Below are 17107 nucleotides of genomic sequence, written 5' to 3'. Positions count from 1 at the left end.
GGCATTCTCCCTTTCTTCTCGTTCCGTCATCATGCCGAGCTTTTAATTAACAATCGGCATTCTAATGAACGAACGGCCTTTCGAGGAGATCGTTATTAATCCCGCGAAATAACAACGACGCCAAGCAGTGCCACGTGCGACTTGTTTTTACTACTTTTTCGTACTTACTTTCTTTGTACTGAAGAACGTTGGGGTGCTTCTCGTGAATGACGACGCAGCGATAGCATGATTTTCTGAAAGAAAAAAACGAAGAATTCCACATTAAATTGCATTCTTCGTACTATAATTGTTTAATAATGTTACTCGGTTTCCATTCTCGCGTTGAAGTTAAACAGATAAAATGAGACGACTTGAATAATATATTTTTAAAACGCAATTATTGAAATTAAAAAACTATGTCAACAATTTCGTTAATAATACTTTAGGAAAAAATTAAATGAGGAAAACAGTTATTAAAGATAGAAAAAAAACTCTGTGTATAATTATTATTAATCATATAATCACAGACATTCATATTCTGATTAAATGTCAATCTTTCCAGCACAATGATTCTAACGTTAATATCATAAAATATCTTTCCTCTCTTGCAATTTCCCTTTAATAAACTTTAATAATTCAAAATAATTCAAAAATATCGCAATCACGCAATATATCCATTTTAACCATATTAACTTCATTATATAATTTTACTATAATTTAAAGAAATACAACAAGCTCTGCTTCTGTCAAAGCTTCGTTAGATTCATTTTTAGAGCCGCATGTTCTTCGCGTTTTTGTGTAGAAAAATTGCGTTTCTAACTGTTTCGCCGATCGTATCATAACTTATTTTACGGATCACATATCGCAATTCTGTCTCTCATAGACAAATATTGTCTACTTTTACTATAAACGAAAGATTTAAACTGTCTGGAGACAGATTTATCTTTTTTATGTATTATTTGCATAGAATTCCTTGTAAAGGAAACTGAAAAGTTTACAGTGCTTTTGAAACGATACACTGCCAATTCTGCGGAATTGAATAAACCGCTAGTCGATAAAAAAAAAAGATCCGGGTTATTCGGTTGAACGATATCGCTATATTAGCTTTAGTAACTAAGGCTTTGATCGGTTGGATACATGTATTCTATACATGCTATCTGTGAATCGTACTGTGTATAATTCCATAGAAAATTTCCAGAGTAAAAATTGTCTCGCTACAATTGCTTGCGGGATGCGCTCAAAGAGATTAAAATAAATATGATAGCTGCAATGCGGATAGTTTTTTAATTTCATTATGATGTCTGAAGGAACCAATATCGAATTGGTTCAAAAGATATCGGTCCTCTATTGCTTAATTATTTATTACAATACGATTAAATACACGATGAGAAATATACAAATATCTGCGATTTTTTATAAAAGATACATTGAGTTAACACGCTTTTCTAGTATCTAAAGATTCTACTGATCATTTTGAAATAATATCATAGCATGCTTTATCCTATTTATTGAATTTATTATCTGAAGACAACCCAAAGCACAATAGAAGACTAATTATAATAGAATAATTCATTTTTTAAATAGCTTATTTATAATAATTAGTTGAAGTATTTTTGTTTATCATAATCTTTTATTATTTAATTTCGTAAAATAAGAGAATACGTGGCGTTCAATTACTTACTGATCTACTAGAAGAAACTTGTCGCCTTCGTTGTGCAGGCACTTGCCCTTGGTTGATAACTCGTTCTTGAGTATCTCTATTGATTGCCTCACGCCACTTTGGAACCACTTGCCTTCCCATCTCGCTGGAAACGAGCATTCTGAAACAGAAAAAAAGTAAATCAAGGTTAAAAAATGTTGGATTAATTTATATAATAAAATGATAAGATAATTCCCATTTCCAAAATTCTCAATTAATATTTAATACTTCTGACGCGAAACTTGCCACATTTGTGTCTGTCACGTCACGAAAACAAAGACGAAGGAATGTAATATACCCAATAAAGTAATTCGGGACAAATCGAATGCAGAGACAAGATAAAAAGGAGTAAGAATAAAAGAAAGAGAAAGAGAGAGAATGTAAAGTAAAATTTGAGGTAGGGATGTAAAAGGAAGATAAAGAGAGAGAGGGAGGGAGGGAAGGAGAGAGAGATAGAGAGAAGTCGGAGAGAACACAACGTCGGTGGCGAGATGGGAATTCCCGGGGTGGGATAATCCCGAGGGCGAGGCGAATTTCCGGAAACTACTGCTAGTATGGAAGGGATACATCCAGCCGAGTTATCGACGATAATCGAAATCCGGAGGAGTCCCTCGTGCCTCGTTCGTTTCCCCGTGCGTAGGTCCACCTATCTGAAAACGAGCGGAGAAACGAGGGGGAGGGTGACGCGGCGGGGTATATTTTTGAACTCGTCGAGACGGAATAGGAATCCATTTTCGAGAAACGAGCGGACGCGCGTTACAGAACGATGTTTGATCTAAACATGAGGTGAAAATTACGAAATAGAAATGATGGATGTATTTCTTCTTTTCTTCCCATACAATGGATATTACATATCCATTCTCTGAATAAAACATATTATTTTTCAAACAGTGAATTCGCGATAAATCAGATACAGCTAGTCGCGCTATGTATTATTAAACGATATATTTCGTGTTTAGTGAATTATTTATTGATTATTTGTAAACTCTCAAATAGTAAACAAATTGATAAAATAATAATTATTCTATATATTTTACCGATATATTCTAATGAGAGAATGTTGATTGTAGTTTAAAATAATTTTCGTATTTTCATAATGAAATTGATAAGCAATATAATTTAATAGTATCATTTCTTGAGATATCGTGTCATGTCTTCATCTCATCTTGATTCGAATTGTCATTCTATACATGTCTAATATAATTCACGTCAGAGATTAATTTAATAGCATAACTTTATTATATAACATCACCAATCCGCTTGAGAGAGGTATTCTTCGTTAATATCCTATCAGATGTAACTGTCTCAACTACCCTTATGTATAGCCGAGCATTAGCCAAACTGCTAAAACTAATAGTCTCATAATTTTGATTTATTCTACGCAATAATTATCGCAATAAATTCCGTTCGTAATTCACCTGTATCTATTAATGATAGTATTTTCATCTGACATATGGTTTTTAAATAAGAATACAGAGAGATTTAAATGTCACATTAAAGTGTATAGAATAATTGCGACATTCCATTTAATGCACTTAATTAGGCATCAGTAAAGCATAATTAAGAGATGAATAAGCGCGAAACTCGACGCATATCGCGAAAGTAATTTAAACAGAGAAATATTTTCGCGAGGATTTTTTTTTGACGGTAACAAAGGAAATTTTAGCCAAGCGCTTGTAACAGGGCAAGACTGTTATCGTTTCCCGAAGTTGACTCACGGTGTTGATTCATCTAATTGAAGTGAGTTTTTTTTAGCTCTTTAGAAGGAGAGACGGTTAAATGTTGGTTAAATGGTTTACCGACTGTGGGGTAAATAGCGACCTCTTCAAGAACAAAGCTCTGCGGCTAACGCAAATTTTGGCCGAGTATTTGCAATAATAAAGTTCGAATGAATTCCGACGCTCCAAAATCGTTGAGACTGTCTTTTTAAGGTATTCTTCTTCTTCGTTTTCACGCACAAATGGTCGTTGACATGCTAAGCTTTGAAGCTTTTATAGCGGTTTGCACAAACATAGCACGTTTCCTTTTTATTCTGCTCAAAGAAAACAAAAACTGCGATTTCTTAATGGATAAGTCTGGAAAGAATTTTGCATAGAAATAAACGGAGAAGCACCCGAAAATTTCTTTTGCCTGATGATTATCATAATCCCACTCTGCACAGAGAATTAATTCATGATTAATCTTATCATTGTCTGAAAAAAATCTACATTTTCATTTTAAAAATATAGTAACTTTATAAGTATTGAGCCTTCGTAAATAAAATTGTCAATTTCATAATTTTTCATTTTTACAGCAACGCATTTATATAAAATGCAAAAAAGAGTATTTATAAAATAAGAGAGAAGCAGAGACACAATATATTTAATTAAAATAATATAAAATAAACATATATACGAGAATCCATTTAAATACGAGCTAAATGTTGTTCGGTAAACGAATATATCAGCAGGATTAATTAAACCCTGATCGTTCGCTGTTTATTTTACATTATTCATATCAAACAGAAGTAAGCGGAGGGTCAAAGAAGAGATTGATTACGCGCGATGAAAAAATCATCGAACACTCAAAAACGATAGGTACAGGTGCGTTCGGCGTGGAATAGGGATCGATACGATGCGCGCGCGGGGTTTCGAGGGAACTACGGTCCTGAAATTCGTCAGCCACCCTCTCGCGCATCCATCTACCCCTTCCACCGCCCCCTCTATCGTCGTTTTACCGTCGGCGGCCATCCCCGGGCATTTATTTATTTCCACGCGGTTCGTATGCCGCACGTTGCCTCGTCTCCCGACTTTCGGGCACGAGCGAGCAGCGAGACGGGGAACAGGGGAAAGGGAACCCTCCAGAGGGTCGAAAACGCGGCGCGGGACCTGCGAGGGGTGGAGGGGAAGCGAGAGTTCGCGAGGGGTGAGACTCCGCGAGTGGTTACACGCTAGGGTCGTAAAATCCGCGGGCGAGACTCAAAATCCGTAATCACAGTTCGCACCGGCCGCCCACCGTGATGAAGCACCTTCGAGAGAGGAGGTGAATTGCGGCTGGAAAAAAGAAGTTGGAGAATAATTCCCGAATCTGCCGTCTGGAGGGTCTGGAACGTTACGTGAATTTCATTCTTCAATTCACGGTCTTTGCCCTTCATATGCTTGCAATAATAATCGATCATCTATGTCGAGTCGATTAGAATTTACCACTGATATCATCCACGTCGATTTATTTATCGCGGTTTCGACAATAGATGATACAGCTTTAAAGAGAAATTTAAAAAGCAGTTATGTCGCGTTAACGAAGCTTCTCTTAATCACAAAAGAATAAATCGGGATACGTGATCTGGTACGATAAAAGATTTTTCCCTGTCGGAGAATGGCGGTAAAGGCGGAATGCGGGAGCTTTTCGACTACCGGCTAATGGAATGCCCTAAAATTTTATATTTATGTCTCATACCTCCAGTTATATCACTTGGTTTCGGTAGGAAACAGATCGAATAGACGAAATCGATATGCGTGTTGATCCAACCTGGACTGGTAAATTGAAATCTATAACGGTATCTCTACACGTTCCGTTTCTGTGACGGAGTATCTCGTCTTTGAGCGGTAAAGTAATGACTCCGACACTGAGATACAATTCTCACATTTGTAACTCAAATGTTCTACGGTCTCACTTTCATTTTAACACGAATAATAGTGTAAAAAATATTTTTGATCTCGCAGATAATTTAATAATAATATTTTATTTAATTAAATAATTGTGCAATTCGTGTAACAAACAATAGTTATTATACAAATTATGTTAACTAAAAATGTAAATCTACATTTTAATGAAGAAGAAAAAGATTTTTGATTATTTTTGAAAGCGATATTTGTTGATTTTTATTATTATGCTTAAGATGTTATTATTTGTATTTGTATTCTCATATGTATGTTTGAGTATATATATATATATATATATCGACTACACGTTAATAATAGAGAAAAGGGAAAAAGGAGAAAGAAATTGCGAGATGGAAGCAAGCAATATAAAATAACGATGAAGCTTTCATCTGTAGCAATAAATAATGTCGCATCGTTATTTTATAGTTATTAGTACTTTTTAGATAACCAATGCAAAGTTTACGTTTTAACAGCGAGCGATAACAATATGCTTTACCTATGACAGAATTGGATTTTCCTCGGTTTGCAGTAGCCATTAACAAAGAATATCCCTTGCAAAATTAATCGAATATTTCCAATTATATATAATAATATAGTGCGAAATTGATAATATCAAATACCTTAATAAAACGAGATATGAAATAAATTGTATAGCAAAAAATTAGTTAGTTGATTAATTATAAAATAAAATTTTGAAATGAAAAAATGATAAATAAATAAATGAATAATTATAAATTGTTAAAAGAGTAGAAATAATAAAAATCAATATACATCAATATATCAATGTCTCAATTATATCAATTATCTATATATCAATTCTCTCAATATATTATCTCTTACATTTTCTTTTGATTGAGATATAAAAGATCATATCACATATTTCGTGAAGATATATGCAATCAGAAAATTAAATAATCTGATTATGCAAACGAAATAACTTCGCCCTTCAGAAATAGCAAGATATTGAAATGAGGAAATGTTACACAAAGATCTACCGCACCAGTAATCTTTCTTCCGACAAATTAACGATCCTAGTTATTCAAAATTCTCTTGCACCGTAACTTTTGCCAGTGAAATACTATCGTACCTCTGTTTTCAGGGGTAATCGCGCGAGCTTACTTAAGCCCCACCAGATTCGGACGACGTTACTTACCGCGTAAGTTACGATCGTTGTAGCAGCGAGAAGTTGAGAAACGTTCTTATGTGCTCGACACGCAATTAAGTGGGCTTTATTCTCACGGACAGGACATTACTTTCCGCATTCTCTCTCAGAGACCCCCGTCCCTCATCTCCATCCCAACATCCTTCCCCTCTATCGCACTCTGCTTTTGTTCAACGTACAACGATCCCTCGCTCACGATAGTAATTCACCCCCGAAAACGGCACATGTCCGTCGACAAAACGATACGCATGTGCGGCATAATTTCGTTAACAAATAACTATGTTACGAGCTACTATGTACGACATTACACTTGCAAGTTATAAGCAAGAACGATCGCGCCGGATGTATTATTACAACAGTGATATAATCATCGCACGTGGGAATTAGCAAAATTAAGAATTATTATTTACACGACGAGAAATTCTCTCACATAAGAAATCCTCTTGACTAGACTAATCTCCGTTGTTTGTCAAAGTATTTTACATTTCCATATTATATCTATAATTTTAGAGATGGAAAAATTTCGCTGTGGCAAGCTAGTTTTGATACAAATTCGCCGACGAATCTGTCATCGCGGCTTTCCCTCTTACGCAGTATGGAGTGTGTGTCCTGCATTCGCGATACATCCTTTATCCGAATAAAGATATCACCGTTTTCATTTATTTTTCAGATATACATGTACACATTGTGTATGTGTGAACGAAAACGCAAAATGCCTCTCCCTTTCTCTCAACAATCGAGGGTCCCTTTCGCGAACAGCCGCATGGGATTTAAATCCATCGTCGCGCGAAAGCTCGCTCGAATCGTTACGTCGAGCACAAAGAATGACGGACGGTGCTCTTTTCGGCTCGAATATCGCGATTGTTACCCGACATCGTCGGGCAACGACCTACTTCTGACACCGGCGCGACGCCAACATTATTTTTCGTTAAACGAATGGCCCTCGGTAGCGGGCACGGATTTGAGAAACGCAAAATTATGTGGGCTTTATTCTCACGGACGAGTCATTACTTTCCCGTGACCTCCTTATCCGTTCTGCCCTTCTCCCTCCCGACTCCCCTTCTCAACCTCTCGTTTCGTGCGCGGGTAACGATCCCTCGCGAGCCTGTAATTTTCACCCCGAAATGGCCCGTGTCGTCCAATTGGACAATGATAATAAGGACAATAACGACAAGAATAATTGCCACAGTAATGAGGAAAATCACGGGGCCGGAAGTGATCTCACTTATTGTAAAAGATTGCCCTTGTCCCTGTCTACGACGTGGAAGATGATAATACTCTTAATTAGACCGTGAAATTCCTTCGTTCAAATGTAGGAAAATTAAGTTCGTTCAAGGTTTAAAAATGAAAATCAATAGACCGTGTATAAAAATAGAATTTTTCTTTATAATCTCATGTATACCACTTTTATAATATCTTTATCTTTTATATTCTATTTTTCAGTTAAAATTAAAGATTTTTTCGCTAAAATATGTTATGTTTTTATATTTCAAAGAGATTTAAGTTTTATATATATAATCCTCGTTCATAAATAATCCGTAAAATTATTTGAATACTTATATATTGTTTAACTATTAACTGCGTTTTCAATATGCTTACTAACCTTTCAAAATAAATTAATTTAAAAAAAAAAGAGAAAAAAAGAAGATCTGTGGATATACATTAAAAGTTTTTAAAATGTATGTTACATTGCAAACACGTGTCTCAGACATTACATTTCCTGTACTTTCCTTTTTACAACGCGGGATAACGAAGCTTGCCACATCGCAATATATTTCTCAAAAAGATGTACGTCAGCGTGCCAGAGATTAATGGTAAGCAAGATATTTTCCGAGGAAAAAGATATTACAACTACGGTAAAATCGCATGGAAATTTTTCATACAAATTTCTTTAAATTATTATAAATCATAATTTAAAATCGATAATAAAATATGTCAAATATGCAAAATCCGTAACTAAACCAATAATTTAACAAGGTAATGAATTAATTGATCACAAATATATATCCAAACTATACTATAAACATATTTATTTGTTACTAATCCTATGTTTTGTCAAATTAATGAAAATATGTTTTTTTTTTATTTTAAACTTTTTAGATAAATAAATAAATTTGTAATAAACATCAATATTGAAAATATTTATTACGGTCATAAAACGATGTTCAGAACTCTATAACATTTTAAAATATACTGAGATAAAAAGATCGTTGTGAATACGAAACTATGAATATTTTCAGTTTTCTGTTCAATCTTGATTTATGATCGAAAGCTGACTGTGAGATAACAGGCGCATTTAGAGGTCGATAAAGAGCCGTTGCGACGTAGTAAGAACGTTCGTATATCAGGCAAACTTAAGGAGCTGCGTTTTCATGGATGCGAAATTACCTCGCGTAGTCTCTTTGTCTGCTTTCCGTGTCCTCCTCCTTTCTGTGGAAGTAACGACACCCGCGAGGCTGTAAGTCACTCTCGAAAATGGCCCGCGACAACGTACGCCGGTGTCGCGCGCCCCTTATTCCGGTAAAGCGACTGCCATGTGACCAGATCCGAAGTTTCTTGATTAAGACGAAAACGCGTAACCTAATGTAATTTTACACGCTCATTCTTTTTTTATCAACGTTATTACATTTGATTTTAATATGCTTGTTTATATCTATTGCCTATATCAAACTTTTTCAAATGGAATCTATTTTTAAAAATTCGAAGCAAGTTTAAAATCTGAAAAAAATTAAGAGAAATGATTTATTTGTACATTATAAGTCACTGTCGTAAAATATGTATATAGTTTTCTCTGAAACATTGTTTTGTAAAGCGATATGAATAAAGTTGTACAGACAGTTCCATTTATGTAAATTATCCCCCGCCCTCTCTCTCTCTCTCTCTCTCTCTCTCTCTCTCTCTCGCCTCACTCTCTGGTACAGATAAAAAAAATTTTTATCAAATTAATATCAACTTTTTCTCTTAAATTGACTTATAGAAAAGAAGCTGAGTGCGTATATTGTAAACGAACACATTCACCGCTATATTTCTGATGATATAGCTTTTTCTGCATCATACGGAGACAAGCAAACAGTGCATCCGCATCGGAAGTGCCTTTGTTGCGCATGACTTTGTTGGAGCTCGCATCTGATAGAAATTCGCGTACGAAATATTGGAAATGTTGCGAGAAAAACCGATGCGTGCACGATGGGAAGACGACGCGCGGGTAACGCCGCGTAATCGAACGTAACGTAATCTCGTTATTGTCCTCGTTGTCGGTGCAACGGAAAAATTTGCAAATTTTGAACAAAAATGCGCGGTAAAAAAAAAGAATTGCTCGGCCCTCAAAATATAAATTTACGCAAACGAGCTTTAATGGATGACCGGGTATTATTCACATTTGAGCCCCGAATAATCAGCACGCGCTCAATACCTGAAGAAATTTAACATTGCGTAGTATCATAATAACCGTCTGAATAACCGTCGAAGTGTATCCTGACAATTTGCCGGGATTCGATTTTTGCGTCGCTACAATCATAGCAATCTAAAAATGACAAGTATCGAGCTTACGCGAATAAATGACTCGGGACGTTTGATAGACTTTAAAAGATAATAGCGATTTCACGGAACTGTGCAAAAATCCAGAAAGCCAAGAGATGCCAAGAGATGCCACGAATACAATGCACATCAATAATTCTATATTCGATTCTATATAACAATTCTAATACACCTAAATATAAATTGTTATTTGACAAAATAATCTTCTCTGACAAATATTTTTTAATCAATTAAATATTTATGAATTAAATCAGAATTATATGCTTTGACATTTTCATGTACATCCTTAATTGAAACAAAGTTTGATAAACGTCATTTAAATCTTTTTCTTTATATATATGTATATTTTTTTTTGTTATATCGAATAGCAATGTATGCGTTGCTTTTTCATTCCCTCGTAATTAGGTACATACTGAAAGAAAACATAAGAAAAGGACAAATCTACTTTTTCTTCTAGTAAAGAGAAAACGAGAAAGTGAGAATGAGAGAGAGAGAGAGAGAGAGAGAGAGAGAGAGAGAAAGAGAGAGAGAGGGAGAGAGAGAGAGAGAGACCAAACTTTCACAATCAAATTCCGCCTCCAAATAAATATTTACCAACAAACACCCCCTTTGTCTCCGTAACGTAGTCATACGGCGACACTGCGACTATTCGAAACTCGCTCGAAACACTGCCGCAAATAACTATTAAACCGTCCCCCGATCGACCGATCTCGTCGGCACTTTTATTTCCGGCTTGCGGACGCAACGCCGGAAAAAAAGAAAGTTTGAGAGAGCGACATAACAACTACAAAACTCTCTCTGCCAAGCTGGCGACATTATAGCCAGGGTGTCTTTTCACGTCTCTCTTCTTCCTGTCCGGTAAAAACTGAAAAAGGGTTTAACGAATTCGGTGACCGCTGGTTATCGATTCCGATCGGTTTCCCAATTTCGCACAATACAGCGAACTCTAATTTCATAATAGTACAAATTTCGTTAATTTTGTACTGTAAAATTTTATAAAAAATGTACTAAATATACTAAAGTATAATAAAAAATAATGTTTCGGCATATGCCATTTAAATTCGTAATTTTTTTCTTAGTCACGTAGAACACGCAACAGAGTAAACATTTATGTAATTGTTTGATTAAAGATTGACGATAAGGGTTGACCTATTTAAGTTAGGATTAAGTAATTCCCAAGTTTTCAGATTCTTAGGTTGTCATCTTTATGAGAGATAACAATGCAAAATCTTGAGCCATAGAAAATTAATTTGCAAAATTGTCGAAGGTAGTAGAAAATAGAAAAATAGAAAAATAGAAAATTCATTATCCTGAATCATTTTTAGTAATTTAATAAAATGCACGTTAAAAAATATAAATATCAAGTAAAAATATAAATCCAATATAAAAATTAATGTTTCTATTTGTGTTTAACATTATTATTACATAGATTCAAAATAGCACCTATGTATACATGCAATAGTATTCGCATGCCTGATTCTCTCTTCTCATTAAGAGGAACCAGGGAGCGACCAATTACGATACATGTAACAGATGCAGATACATCCTAATCGGTTCGTTACAATCGATACAACCGCTAAGCAAACGGATCGTTCAATGCTAGACGAATTAATTATAAAGCTCGGAAGAGAAAGCTTAATTTAACCGCGTGTTCTGCGAATCGGTTCTTTAATTACTCTATAAAACGTCTGTATTTTCTTTATTATATTATATGAAAGAAAAAAACACACATTATTTTTATAAAACTACAATTTACAATATATAAAACTATGACAATAACAACTATAATAAAAACAAGTTATTTACTCAAAAAGGAAAAATTATAAAAAGAATATCCAAGCTTATTAAATTTTGCAAATGAAATTCCAATAATTGAAAAACTTGGCAATCAGATATTCGCATTATTATTGTAATTAACCATCTGTGCCATGTCGCATAACCGCTGATTATCTTTACGAGAGGAAGAGAATGGCAACGCCGATCCTTGACACTTTGACAGTCTCCGGAATGAGAACGGAGTGACCGAGGGTGGAAAACCGCGACCGTGCTCACCCCTCATTGACAGCTGTCAAGCGTCACAGTTGAAAAGTTTTACGAGAACGAGAGTTGATATTGCTGCACGCTCGCAGTTTTCTCTCTTACACAGGCTTGCTCCTTTTCATTATGATATTTCAAATGAAATTTCTTTAAACTCATTTTTTAAATTAACTAAAAATTCTTTCGTTTCTTAAGAATATTCAAATTCGATTTATTAAAACTAAATGACATCAAGAATACTTGTTAAAACTTCAACAATATACTTTAAAATTTATACTTTCAATGTTTAAGATGTTTCCTCTAATAGTTGTGTCAAATTTTCATTGAGAAAAAATCCATTAATTACGGAATTGATAATCGACCGCAGAATTCCGTCTTATCAGTGCGCGAATGACAAAATTTTTTTCAATTTCATCGGATGCGATTTATCTTCGTCGCAGTATCGCTTTCAGATTTCAGAAATAGGTGTATCGCGATAATCAACTTCAAAACGCTCGATGTTAATGTATCGTGAAATGCTTAATGGGCTGAACCGAAATGTTACCGCGTCGGCGTCAACACTATTAACTCCACTGCAAAAGCCGAAACGTGCAGATTACTTCTGCGCTCGCAGCTACCAATCGAGAAACGTCAGTCACTTTTTTGTCTGCTGATGCGGCGCGTGTCAATGGGCCGCACGAGACATTTACCGATAATCGGGGTTACAAAATATTGACGAGCTTTCATCGTTTTCAGGATATGCCTTAACTATACTGCCGCAGCATATTTCATAAAATCGTCGGCCAAAAATGGCTCAAAAAATTACCATGAGAGATACCGTATCTTTGTATTCAGAAATTTAATAATTTATCAAGTAACATAATATATTTTGTCACTCCGTACAAATATGTTCATCGGATGCGATTTATCTTCGTCGCAGTATCGCTTTCAGATTTCAGAAATAGGTGTATCGCGATAATCAACTTCAAAACGCTCGATGTTAATGTATCGTGAAATGCTTAATGGGCTGAACCGAAATGTTACCGCGTCGGCGTCAACACTATTAACTCCACTGCAAAAGCCGAAACGTGCAGATTACTTCTGCGCTCGCAGCTACCAATCGAGAAACGTCAGTCACTTTTTTGTCTGCTGATGCGGCGCGTGTCAATGGGCCGCACGAGACATTTACCGATAATCGGGGTTACAAAATATTGACGAGCTTTCATCGTTTTCAGGATATGCCTTAACTATACTGCCGCAGCATATTTCATAAAATCGTCGGCCAAAAATGGCTCAAAAAATTACCATGAGAGATACCGTATCTTTGTATTCAGAAATTTAATAATTTATCAAGTAACATAATATATTTTGTCACTCCGTACAAATATGTTTTTTTTTTTTTTCGTAACTATATTATCGCGCAAGAGACAGATGCAAACAAACGATTTTGCATTTCTGTATAAGAGAAATTTAATAACTTATCAAGTAACATAATACATCTCGTATCACTGCGTGCATTATCTCTTATTTGATAGCCGCGATCGTGCAGATGTATACAAATGTGAATGCGATTTTACATTAATGCGAGATATTAACGAACGCTTTCGTGGTCAACGAAAAATTTTCGTATTTCTCACAAACACTTCAGTTAAATGTACGGCTTATTATATCAATCCGCTCTGCCCCTTCCCTCCTCCCCTCTTCCCTTTTCCTCTCCTGGAGCGATATGGCAGAAATAGTCGGCGCGGCGCGGAAAAGGAAATTCGATAATCACCGCTTTAATTTTCAGCGCGCGCGCGCGCGCGATTCCGACGGGACGAATTGTTGAAGGAGGAAAAAAAAACGAAAAAAATTGAAGTTCTCTCTCGCTTTCTCTTCTACATTGAGAGCACGCGAGAGACAGAGGGAGGACATCGCGCGCTCGTTCTCGATGACGACGTCACGGATTGAAATGGCGCGTAAAATGGCCACTGCTCCCAAGGGCGAAATATTCGAAGTCTCCAATTTTATCTCTCTTCTGTCTCTCCTCCCTTCATATTCCCTTTTGGTTCACGTTAAAAATGTTGGCCGCCCGCCACATTGCGTGAGAGACAAATAATAGAGAAAATAAAAAAATCGAGTTATTGATGCATCTCTTCGACGCGATGCCTATAATAATTAATTAGAATAATTTTGTGTGTGGTTATATATGTGATTAATTAATATAACGCGATTTCATAATTTAACTTTTTACGTAGAAAGAATATAAGAGTAATGCCTATTATAAATATAATAATGTAGAATTCTCTCTCTCTCTCTTTCTTTCTCTTTTGTATAATGATTTTAGAAGTACATGCAGGATGTAATCTTAGAGAAAAAAAGAGCATGCTGAGAGCATGTACGTCATATTTCACGTTCTTTACCGTTCTCTGATAAAGAAAGATTGCATGATGTATTAGCAAAAGTGTATAAGATTACAACCTCTTTATTCTTCTTTCGCAAGCGTTTAAATCACGCTTCGCGATACGTCATACACAATCTTTTTTCAGAGAAAAATTATTAAGGAGTTATTAACTTCTTATTATTCTTAATATTAATTCCATTTTTTATATTTCACTTTTTATATTTGTTGGGACATATGGCAATTATTGAGAAAGAACTATATGATATTCCGATAAACAAATATTTTTAAAAAAATTTGGCTTTCTTCGCCAAGTAAAAAGAACTCCCACATCTTCCCGTTTTTTATACGTGTACGAAATGTGAAGTACAATACACAGAACTTTGAACGACTTCTTTGGATACTCTTTTCGGGCACTCATCGCAAAAACACAATTTTCTCGTTCCCTATTTCCACACTGTTCCCGACTTTCCCGCTTGACAATCGCGTTTTTTGAATTGCGCGATATCTTTGCCCGGGTCCGAGATTTTCGAGAATTTTGCACTGCTTGAATTTTGAATGCTTTTTCCACCAGTTCTTTAAATGCGTAAAGTGGATAATTATATAAAAAAATGGGGATAAGTATGAAGAGGGAAGAATAAAACTAATTGTCACAAATTTGACGGTAACTTTCAAGGATGCCTATATAGTTTGTCAATTGCATACTTATTTTACAATTTCATTAAAGGGAAAAGGGAATTTCATCAAAGGGAAAAAATTAAAATAAATAGTAAAAATAAATATATTATTCAATTAACGCATATTAATGCATAATATATTTAATTTCAAACACACACACACACACACAACTTGTTTCTCCGCCGCGCGGTGAGATTCATCGATATACAGGAAACCATATTTAACCACCAAATAGTTAAATATTTAAATGTTTATGTAATATGTTAAAGGAAATATGTGAAACATAATTTATGTGCTTCTGATAATTGGTCTAAATATTTTAAATGTTTTAATTTTCATTTGTTTACGGCAGTTCGACTTTAAACTTCTACTGTATGCTAAATCGGCAAAAGCAATGACCAGAAATACTCGAGGAAAATGCAGTTCAAGTTTGTGTATTAACCCGTCCGATAATGCAAGAAGAATTTTCATTACCGTCAAAGTCGATGTTAACAATCAGGCTGCTTCAATCTCGATTTAAACATTTCGAGGGTCAACAGAGGATCGTCTCTTCCCGAACAATTCGATATCCACATTTACATGCCGGATTTTTTTATATTCCTTTCGAAGTAGCACCAGGTTTCTTTGGACAGATTATTAAAAAACAAAGCGATTTTTATTATTATCGTGCATAATGTAAATCAAAGTAATATCAGCGATTTGAAAGAGCGCTTTTAAAGGCAAATGTCGTATCGTTTATTGTGTTCTATTTGATGAATAAGCGAATAAACATTTAATATTGATTTAGATTTAATTTCAAGTACCCAAGAACCGATTTTTTTTTATTTATATTTAATTATTTTATTTAAATGTGCAAGAGAAATACAATGCAAAGTTACAAGAAAAAGTTTATTATTTAATAAAATTGTAATGGAATAAAAATTTTTAAACTTAATTCACTTTTACTTTGATCTTTTGGATATTTCAAATATGACTAATTGTACAAAATAATATTAATCATATATTTTATGTTGGTTATACTAATCTGATTTTATTACAAAAATTGCGAAACATAAATTTCTACAATAATGCTTGTTTTATATCCTAATTTTATCTACGCGCAGTGGAATGCATTATGAACAGGTCCCGGCACGCGGAATCATCGAAGTCAAAATTGCAAAATTTCCGTCTGAGAAGTGGTAGGAACGGATTTCGTTATGAAATCCAAGAAAGCTGCTCGACTTTATACTCGCACAAACTTTATCCCAGACGCATCCGCGAGAGCGGGAAAACTAGTACAGTCGAGGATATAAGTGCGCTGACAATGAGACTTGACAGGCTTTCGATAATGCCCTGCTATCGTAATAGACAAAATACAGTATGATTCAAGGAAACCACAATATTTAGAAAATGTTTTAAGGATGTCAAAATAGGTAAAAGAAGTCTATATAAACACAGGACTGATTCTGTACTGTTGAAGAAAAGAAAGCGTACAAGAAACGGCCAAAAAAATGTAATAAAAAAAAAACATTCAAAGAAAAATTTTATCATTATAAACAATTAGTCTTGTCCAAGTACAAATAAATTTGGACACAAAAGAATGCAGTAATATTTAATTTGCGATAGAAGTCTTTTTAGCAACTCAGAATCGTATAAAAATTTATTTAAATTCCCAAAAAATTCGAATGTTATTCCGGATCATTATATATAAATCTCGAACATTTGTACTTATCAATTACATAACCTTCCATATAAAATTTTCATGGAAGTATCTCAATAGTCGTTCGTACAATTTACCTTCATTAATAAAATGTAGCAATGTGCGGCATTACCGCCTTTTTAATTAAAAAAGTTAAATTTAATAAAATATTTTAAGCATTATTGATTTCCTCAATTATATTCAGGAATTCCAGTAATAAAATTTTCTCGATAAAAATTAAAGGCAAAATGTTATTGTCTAGAAAATAACATCAATATCGCTTATATATACGATTGTAATGTCACATGAATTATCATTAACTTGTAACAACAATTAT

The 17107-nt window shown here is 34.6% G+C and overlaps 1 protein-coding gene across 2 annotated transcripts in view; it reads right to left on the bottom strand.

Annotated features, from left to right (window-relative positions):
* LOC115244919 overlaps positions 1-17107 on the bottom strand; it is a 239805-nt gene that overhangs the window by 62042 nt on the left and 160656 nt on the right. For both annotated transcript variants that reach the window (XM_029822936.1, XM_029822943.1), the window contains exons 4-5: positions 1661-1799; positions 169-233 (exon numbers count right to left, since the gene is read on the bottom strand). In XM_029822936.1, the coding sequence (XP_029678796.1) occupies positions 169-233; positions 1661-1799 (204 nt within the window). The remainder of the gene's footprint in view (positions 1-168; positions 234-1660; positions 1800-17107) is intronic.

This window comes from Formica exsecta, unplaced genomic scaffold (assembly GCF_003651465.1).
Source record: "Formica exsecta isolate Colony F162 unplaced genomic scaffold, ASM365146v1 scaffold122, whole genome shotgun sequence".
NCBI classification, from domain to species: domain Eukaryota; kingdom Metazoa; phylum Arthropoda; class Insecta; order Hymenoptera; family Formicidae; genus Formica; species Formica exsecta.
The sequence above is the reverse complement of the archived record's forward strand: the minus strand, read 5'-3'. Positions and strand labels throughout refer to the sequence as shown.